Source organism: Cryptotermes secundus, unplaced genomic scaffold (assembly GCF_002891405.2).
Source record: "Cryptotermes secundus unplaced genomic scaffold, Csec_1.0 scaffold50, whole genome shotgun sequence".
Lineage (NCBI taxonomy): Eukaryota > Metazoa > Arthropoda > Insecta > Blattodea > Kalotermitidae > Cryptotermes > Cryptotermes secundus.
Window position 1 is genome coordinate 1186978 of NW_019721758.1, and position 10163 is coordinate 1197140.

Below are 10163 nucleotides of genomic sequence, written 5' to 3' on the forward strand. Positions count from 1 at the left end.
AGCCCACACAACCTCGTGCTGACGCCTCCCCCATTGGGACTATCCACTAAGAGGAACCTGAATATTTTACTTGGACGGTTTTAACTTTAATTTTAACATTAACGACCCGCTTTGTGGGTGATATTTTAAATGCAAATGGGATACCCGCACTCGGGGTACTGGATGTTGTTGTGTTTTACGCTCCGATACGTGTAACATCTTCCACAAAAAACTGTATATTGTGATTGTTGAGCAGTGCAAGTGTTTCCATGTTTTTGTTGTGGTTGCCTCTGATGATGGCTCTTTGTGAGCCGAAACATGTAAGGCAAATGTGAGAAAATGGTGACAAGAATATATATTGTTACACTCAACGGAGGTTCTATTGATAATTGGTAAAATGGAGGATTTTAGTATTCTTACATCAGTGTATCACTTGCATAATTAACATCAGATCACTCAAATCAAACTGACCTTTTTGAATCATTATTTGTGTTAGGAGCAGTACAGTAATGTATTTAGAATATTAGAATGGTGCTGCAACAACATGTTTTTGACTGTGAACACTTCAAGAATTCATATTTTATCACAAAATATGATTGGACTATATACTTTCTTGCAATGTGTTACATGTGGAAGTCTTCTAAAAATTTTATACTATTTGTACAATGTTATAATGATGCAACAATGTGGTTGTAGTGTATTGTAACACTGGATTGTAATGTGAACTAGAAACTTATCGAGTTATGATGTTTGTAAAGTCATTCTGCTTAAAGTTTGTAGCCTTAATAATGCAGTACTTATATTTGTTTATGGTTTAAAATACAATCAGTAAAAACTGTGATATTTATTGTAACCATATTTCTTTACTATAATACGCAAATTATCATTTCTGATAGAATTACTGAAAATTCAGACAGAGATCATCTAGTTTTTATATTTTAGCTTAGTGTGTTCTTATTACATTACACAACTCAGATAAGATGTGTGGAAAGTAAGACCAAGCTAACATAGGCTTCTAAAGAAGGGCTCAGCTCCATGAGTGAGTGAGTGAACCTGGGCTATTATTACAACAGAACTTTGACATATCACTGATCTTAATTTTATATCTGCATAGTTTCTGCAAATGGTTTTATAAGTAGTTTACTTAAAAATTTCTACTAAAATTTGCAATTCCGTTGTTCTAGTGAATAAACCTACATCGTGAAGTTATTTAATTCGATGAAAAATTCTTCAGAAATCAGAAATTAGGTTGTAAGTCTTCTGCAATAATTTCTACAGTCTGGTGTTATAACAAGGTCATACCCAAGATCTTCTGTTGAGTATGGACAATGTTAAGATTCATTAACATAAGCTACAGTTTAATACATATGCTGAACAGGATCTTTGTCAAAGAGAATAGAACATTGTTGCATTATTGTTATGACAATCACCTTCACTATTTTCATGCTGTATTTTCTAAAGTGTCACAACTTTTAAATGTGCTAGAACCACAATTCAGTGTGATATTAATTGTAAGGATATTGTACTAAAGTTATAAAATTGAAGCTGTAACTTTTTTAAATTCTGTATGGTGGAAAATAAAATTCTATTTCACCTTCAGAAAATTTCTGTAATAGACAAGCATTATCAACTTCTAAGACCAGTGGCGGCCAGCAGCTCTTTATACTTACAAATTCCAAGGAACAGAGCTTTTCCTAGAGAAACTAATAGCCACTCAGCCTGTCAAGATATTCTTTGTTTATGGAAATGAACATTCATTTCCATGTTCACAAGAGCCTGCCACTGGGCCCTAATCTGAGCCAGTAGAATCCAGCCACACCCTTGCATCTTATTTCCCCAACTTCATTTTAAGACTGTGTTCCTATCTGTGTCTAGTGCTCCCAAGTGATTTTTTCTATTTAAGGTTTAATGACAATAATCTTGTATGTGTTTTTCATTCTTTCCATATGTACTATTTGCCTCATACAGCCCATCCTCCCTGGCTTGATCAGCTAGCAATACATGCTGAAGAGTATAAAGTATGAAGTTCCTCATTTTCCAGTTGTTTCCAGCCTCTTGTTTCATCATTTTAGGTCCAAATATTCTCCTCAACATCCTGTTTTCAAATACCCCAAGTTCCTTAACATGATAGAGAATCTACACAGCCACACAAAATAATAGGTAAAATTATAATTTTGTGTACTTTACATTTTAAGATAAATATGTGGGAAGTAATTATTCTGAAATAAATACTAGGAAGCGTTCCTTTGATTTAACTTGATCTTAATTTCTTTGTGAATATAAGTTTGATTTGTTACTGTTGTATGAAAATATTTGAACTTCTACATTTTCAAACGGGTTACTTACACTTGTACAGATGCGTTTTGTACTAATTTTATTTTGATTTTGAGTGGTAGTGGATGATATCTAGTCTCATGGCCCTGTTGCTATATGTGTTAAAGATATGTAATATCATTTATATCTAAAAGAAACACACAAACACACACACATAGTTAAATGATATGGTGAGTGGCGATTCATTTTTTTAGGCACTGATTCCCCATATTAATAACTATGAAACTTGTAACAGTGTATGTAAGTATGCAGGAAGTAACACATTTATTGATTGCCAATCATCTAGGTATCCAGAAAATAGTAGTCCATGTGAGCAATTAAAATGCTAGTTTCAGTATATGGAGTCTGACTGTCTTGGATATACTATGTATGAGGAATTATATAGAATAAATGCACAATTAACATACATTATCTATAATTAAATAGTGAAATATAATTTCACATGAGTACTTTTCAAGAATCCTACTAATGATTCAAAACATACTCCATTAATTAAAAGATAAGGTAATAAGCTTTTCCTGGAATAATGTGTAGGATCATAAGGTGCAGTTTCATAATTTTTACAGTTTCAGAGATGTGCTTGAACTTAAATATACCTTCTATTCTTAATTTTTTCATAATTATATTCATAATAAATTAGCTGTTTTAAATGAAGTAATAACTTTTTAAAGATGTTTTCAGAATTTTTAATTTGATGTTCTCATTACAGTGACTATGATGAATGTTATTTTCATGGATGTGAAATGATATAATCTGGTATAAGTTTACCTACATTTCAGAGGATTGTACTGTTTCCATGTTCAGTGTTGAGGAGTAATGTAAGCAAGTAATCAACAAAGCATATGGCTTGCTGTGCTTGCTGCTTGCTTGGCTTACACTTCATCCCTGGAGGTGGAGGCAGTATGAACCTCCAAAGCAGTAACCTACCAGACCACATAATGACATCCCAGGAGATAGCAGTATTCTTCATACTTTCATGTGTATTCCATGGTTTGTCAAAAGCCAAATGATGTTTGCTCAAGCTCGTTGTATTACTTTTTAACCCTTCAGCGTGGTTTGCTGTACACTGTATGCCAAGCTGTAAGCTTAACATTATGTTACTGTTTTAATATTCGTTAGTGTCATAACAGTGGAAATAAGATAAAATTAAATAATCTTTAGTTCATAAATTGCAGTCACTACATTTAAACACAGAGTGTGTATCTTTCATGTACATGATGCACAGCCAAAGCCTATGAACAAAATACCACATGATATTCTGATAACAACCATGATGGAAATGCCAATTGAAATTAGATATTTAGAGCAGTATGTTTTGACTGTAGTTAAATTAATCATTTCCTTGATGAAATTTTACATTTGAAAATTATAACATTGATAACTTGTTTTCAAAATGAGTATGTAAGACAGTTTTAGGTTTAAGAAGTTTTGTAGTCCATAAGGAAGGGAACTGAGTGAAATATTATTTGTTGTTTATATATATATTTATTTATTTATTTATTCACTTCACATCCATGGATCATTATACATGACATAGGACAAGGACATAGAAGTGCACAAATGATTGCTGTATTTCTCAACAGTGCATGTGTATTGATATGCAAAGGCTAATTATTAATTGCTGTCCTGTACTTCTTGGGGAATTAATTTTGCACATTCATAAATTAGATCATAGCATGTAGTCACAATGTATGTGTAGTAATCCAGTAGCATACAGGCACACAATTCTAAATTCTTGCTTTTTAACACCATTGATTCAACTCATAGAGTTGATGGAAAGAATAAGGAATGATTAGAATTCTATTATAAATTTGTTTTAATTAATTAATGTTCAGGATTTTTATTTTTAGCATCTTGATTATTCAGTCTATTTTAAAGGAGATAAAAATGTTGAAAAAATGTTGTCTAGCAACAATGATTTTAAATCTTAACTTGGCTTCTTGCAAGAAGTTGAGTACAATTGTTTGCTTGTAATGAATATTAAGAAGAATAATAGGTCCAAATGACAAAGATCACATTTATGTTCCCCAGATTAGAATATTTCTTTCTGTTATTTTTAATAAGGGTATAATAAACTCATAATATTGAACAGAACATCTATATCAAACATGAGTCAATATTATTGTATATATATTATGATTATATTTTATTGTACATTTTTCTGTTATAAATTTTTACTATAATCATTCATGTAGAATGATCAAAATTAATGTAATTAACTGAGTTTGTGAAGGTGCTACAATTTAAACAAGTTATATGACCAAGGAAGGGGCACACTGTAGTCTAGTTGGTTGAAGTCCTATGCTACAAACTAGAAGGTCGTGGTTTTGATATGCGTTAAGGTCATTGGATTTTTCAATTGACTTAATCCTTTCAACTGCACTATGGCCCTGGGGTTGACGCAGCCTCTAACAGAAATGAGTAACAGAAATCTTCCTAAGTGTAAAAGGCAGCCAGTGTCTAAGGCTGATAACCTCACTGACATCTGTGAGCAATTTGTCTAGAAAAGATAGGAGCTTCCACAGCCTGTTACGGTGAAATTTTCTTTTATATATATACTATATATGACAAAAGAAAGGTCATACTTGCTCTGGCACGCCACTGTTATGCAGACTGAGGAGAATGCTGAAAGCAAAACCTATATTTCATACATATTGATCTAATGAATAATGACTTCAGTTAGTGATCAATATTCCTCTCTTCCATTAGGTTAATTTAGCTTATAATAAGCCCATGTTCAGGCCATTTCCATTGACTCTGAGAGCCCTATGTTTTGGATTAGCTTAAATTTCAAGCATATGATTTTCTTTTAACATGGATGATCTACTTAGATAAAATAAATGCAATATAAAATACAAAGGACAATTTCTGCAGTTCCTTCTCCTTCACATCCCTTCTGTGCAATACAAACTGGAGCATGAAACAGAAATAGACCAGCCTGAGTGGAATAGTTCCTCATAAGCAAACTCAGCATTTCCAATTATACCCAACTACAGCTAAGAAAATACAGGTGAATAAATAGTAGAGCATTGTTATGCATTATTTGCATAGAATACTTAAAATGGCCATATAATAGAGAGCTTCAGTGTGTTTAACTACATGCATGTTTAGTCTTATTAATTCTCAGTGGATTTTGATGAAATTTTGTGTTTAGTGTCTACATTAATTTGTTAGACATATAATTTTATGATAGATTCGAGGTTCTCAGAGCAGTTGCTATGAAGACTTGTATCTTCTGTGATACGTCATATAGTCCAGTGAAAGTCAACGAAGATATAGAGGAACATATCACCCCTGTTTTGAGGATTAAAGAGTAAGCTAATGAAGAAACCAGGATGAAGCAGGCAGCAAGCAGAGCAAGATGGAAGACACACCCTTCCCGTAAATATTGATTGACTTTCATTTGACTAAACAGTGTTATATTTCAGAAGATAGAAAATTCTGAATATAATTTTAATTTGTATCAGCCTAGGTTAGCTAGTTAGGTTACCTGAAGCTGAACTTGAACCTGTCAGTTAAATGCAACAGTGTACAAAGAATGTACTTTAAAAGAAATATATACCTCATTAAGGTCTACAACAGTTGTTTAAGAATTTTTTTGATATTGAACATATTACAATGTGAGGAAAAATAATTTCTCATTTTTATACAATGTATTTGTTGTGTGATTAATTGTGCAACAGTAGATTTTTGTCTGCAATAAATGCACTTGAAGGGCAATGATGTATGCAAAATTATCACAGAACACTTTAGAAGACCATATTTGAGAGTTCTTCTAGGTTAAAATATTGTGTAGCCATGGAGTGGATGCTAATACGTTGGAGGAATCTGCTACCTCATCTTAACTTCTACTTAGAATATGAAGGTAATAGATTCCTATGAAATATTTGTAACCACTCACCAAGCTACATGGTGTTGCAATTCAGTAGACTACAATCTAATCTGTGTATTCCACTGAAGTATTCCTTCCCACTTTGTACAATATGTAGAATATAGTGGCAAATGCAAAGTTATTTCATTTCAGTATCTTACATGAAGATAACATATTCTGCCTGAGGGTCACATAAATCTCTAGAAAAAGATGGATGGTTACTGTCTTCTGGGATGTGATGAAAACATCAGTACAGTGATACAGTAAACATCTAGCAGACAAAGTGGTGTCATATTTCAGAAGGCAGTAATCTTCAAGACAGATGGTTGTTTTATTAATTCCCAGTGTTCCTCTGTTGCTCCCACTGTTCTGTTGTGTGTTGTGCAGCATCACAGTCAAGTTCGGTGAGCAGTGTGGCAAGTGGGGGGAGGCGAGCTACTGAGCCATCAACTGTCACAGAAACCCCACGAGGACCATCCATGTTTGGTCGTCAGAGTTCTACAGCCACACAAAACGGAGAAGACACAGAAGATACCATGAAGAATCTAAGAAAAACATTTGCTGGAATTTTTGGAGATATGTAGAGACATTGTTAATAACATTTTTATAACTGTATATAATTTAGAATTGTTTTTAAAAGAAGATGGAGAGAATTTAGGCTGATAATGGAACCCCTTCATATACTGTTTCATTTGAACTGTGTTTTAATGGGAAAATTATTTGTAATGTTCATGTAAGCTTTCAGCAAGGACAAATGTTTGTTTTTCAGAGTATGTTGCAAAGTCCAGTGCATTTTGATATCTGTAAACAGTCTCATATTGTGTACTCTTCTGCAACATTTGATGTACTGAGTTAATATTCTTATATTGCAGTTGATTCATAATATTTTATTACACAAAACACTGCTATATCACATTCATATTTTCAGGGAAAGGTCTTGTCATTGAAATCGTTATGTTGGCCTTAGACCATTATATTCTGGTAGTTGTTTTGGTGAAAACAGTGTATTACATGTCTACTTCTGTACTGAGTGAATATATGCAATAATGAAACCAGGCACAACTGTCATTCAGTTACTGAAATTTCAGTCCCATATATACAATTCTCTGTAATCTAGACTAGGAATATGGAGTGGATTTGTCATATCAATTTCCCTTATGAAAACATCTCTAAATTCATTCTTGCCTGAATATCTCTACAGTTCCCTGTTAAAATATGTATAAAAATTATAATATTTTGGTTCAGATCGTTTCAAATCATTTTATATATTATAACATCACTGAAAAACTTACTAATTACTGTATCCCTAATTTATCTTGCAGGCAAGAAAATTGGGTCAGTAAAACAATTTGTCCAGTGGGCTGTAGATTCCCATGCTTGCTGACCATTCAGCTTATTAAATGATTAAGCATTTCATGTCATAAATGATTCATGTAGCTAAATCTAATGCAATGCAGTTTTTTAAACACTAGATTGGAATAAATAACTTTCTTAGGAGAGCTGTGTTATCAGCCTGAGAACTCCCTTTTTCTTTGCTTCATTTTTGCTGTGGTAGGCTAAAAATGGCTGTGGAATTGTTATTGATGGATGTGTGATAATAAGGCAAACAAGATGTTTCTCTTATCTCATAGAAGAACATGGTAGTGTTTACTGTAATGGATTAATAATTGGGAGAATGTTATAAACAATCAGATCATTGAGAATGGCTATTAAATCAAGAAAGAAAATGATTCCAAATGTCATGGCTGAGTGGTTAAGCACTCCTACATCATACATTGGAGGTCCCTGATTCAAATCTTGGACAGGTTATTGATTATCCTGAGTAAGATTTCTAAGCCATTTCTCGATCCATATTGCTGAATACTGGGACATTATCAGAAAACAGATATTTCCTTCCCTCATTCCTTCCAATATATATAATTTACACTCACACTACAATTTTGCTTTATATAACATTAGCACATTATTAAATAACCAAAGAATCAGTAAATCAAAGAAATCTATATAAATTAAATAATAGAAGGAAAACTACTGTCAAAACACTTACTTGAACCATAACTCACAGGTGTAAGATTGTAAAATCTAAAACAGACTTAGCTGAAGCAACTGAGTGTGTGATGAACCTAGAGTTTGGGTAAAAATATATTTGTGGGGCCTGCATTATTCTTATCCATAAGTTGTACCTCTAACTGCAAATAATATTGTACAGTAACATAAGTTACAACTTTCATGGGTTGAGTTCTTGTGTGCATTTATGTAAAGGTTATAGTGAAATTACAAAGTACGAGTATTCCTTTGCACAAGCATAGTGAAATTTTAGAAGGTGGCACAGAGGCAAAGCTCATGCATCTTGACTTCAGTACAAGATGAAGGTTAAAGAACTGCTTCCTTTACTCCTAACTCCTGTAGTTAATGAATAGGAGCCTTGGAGAAATTCCTGTGTTATTGTGAATATGCTGGCAATATAATTTTTTTATCTATCTTATATATATTGTCATTTGAGGGAATAACTATAGACGGGATTTGGATTGGATATTCAATCTATTGATCACTTATACACATGACTTGGAACTACAAGGAAGTACAGAATCATTGCTAATCTCCACACTTTACAAGTCTTTTCCAGCCCACAGTGTCTTCGCTAGATGTTTCCTGGTGATGACTCCTAACAGTGGAGATTCTTCAGCTTCAAGCACTTGAGTCCTCTCTGAATGGCAACTCCCAAATGCTTCTTTTCTTCACTGATTCCCATACAGAACTGACTTTCAACTGACATCTGATCTCCCAGGCTGGTGTTCTTGTTATATAACCAAGTAGAAAACGCCGGGTCTATGAGTTCCTCTGTTGTTGTAGTTCAACTGTTGCTTGTTAATAATATGCCGCCTAGCAACAGCTGTTGTCTTGTTTGTTTTGTGGTCATTTCCTAGAAATGGGTCTGTGCGCCACAATATATAGTCCTCTACCCCTGTTTCATTACATGATGACACTTCATTATTATGTAGAAGTACTAGAAATACCAAATACTTGTGTTTGGAGGAAAATAGAACAAAATAAATCTGTACTTTGTCATTTACAATATCAGAGAAGCAATATGTTTAGAATGTTGTCATTTCTTCATGGAATATTTCCATTGAGTACAATTTCCTTTATTACTATTTATTATATATGCTTCCAGTAACTAGCTGAGACAATATAGCATTGGATGGTATGAAGATTTGTGAATGATGAATTGGAAAGGATGCAAGAGGAAGCAGTTGATTAGAGATGTCATACCAGCATTTTTGCAGTGAGACTGGGGAAAATGTCAGTCAAAAAATACTTCTCATTTGAACCCTGGATCTTTAAAATACAAAGTAGGAACTGTAACCAACCACTCAACTGTGATGTCTGATACAGTTTTCAATATATCTTTCATTTGTAAAAGTACAGAAGTGTAAATTTATCTTCTGTTGTTAGTTTCAATATATGTGTGATTGAAGCACATAATTGTGAGCAAGCACATTGGACCAATTTTTTTGTTTAATAGTTTATCTTTCCACAGTCCACCATAACCCATCATTGTAGCCAGTAAAATGCCTGACAGTTATGTTTCCCTCATATATGAATGCCTTTCCTTAAGCTATATGAAAGTGAAATGTTTCTCACTCATAAATATTTCATATCAGTTCTCATGCAATACATGGTTTTGTGCATTCTGATAGCCAAATTTTTCTTAATCACTGTTCACAAATTACAGAGACTCACCAAAAATGAGCTTAAAAGTGCTTGTCATTTAAATGCATTTTGAAAACGTTCTTTGAATTTTGCAGTAAATGAAAGTTTTTTCTCAAAATATATTTATTTATTTCTTTACTTCATATCCATGGATCATTATGCGTGATATAGGAGAAAGCATGACATACATAACACACAAAAGACAGTTAAGCAGAAACCTAAAGGGAAAAAGAAAATTTGTCTGGCTTTAGAAAAAGCTGAAACA

General features: G+C 33.1%; 1 protein-coding gene across 1 annotated transcript in view; it reads left to right on the top strand.

The window, feature by feature from the left end:
* LOC111875602 (synapsin-like) overlaps window positions 1-8699 on the top strand; it is a gene marked incomplete at its 5' end in the record, with an annotated part of 22781 nt that extends 14082 nt beyond the window's left edge. Inside the window, 1 exon segment of the mRNA XM_023871970.2 lies at window positions 6572-8699. Coding sequence (XP_023727738.2) covers window positions 6572-6768 — 197 coding nt within the window.
* Between the last annotated feature and the right edge of the window lie 1464 nt (window positions 8700-10163).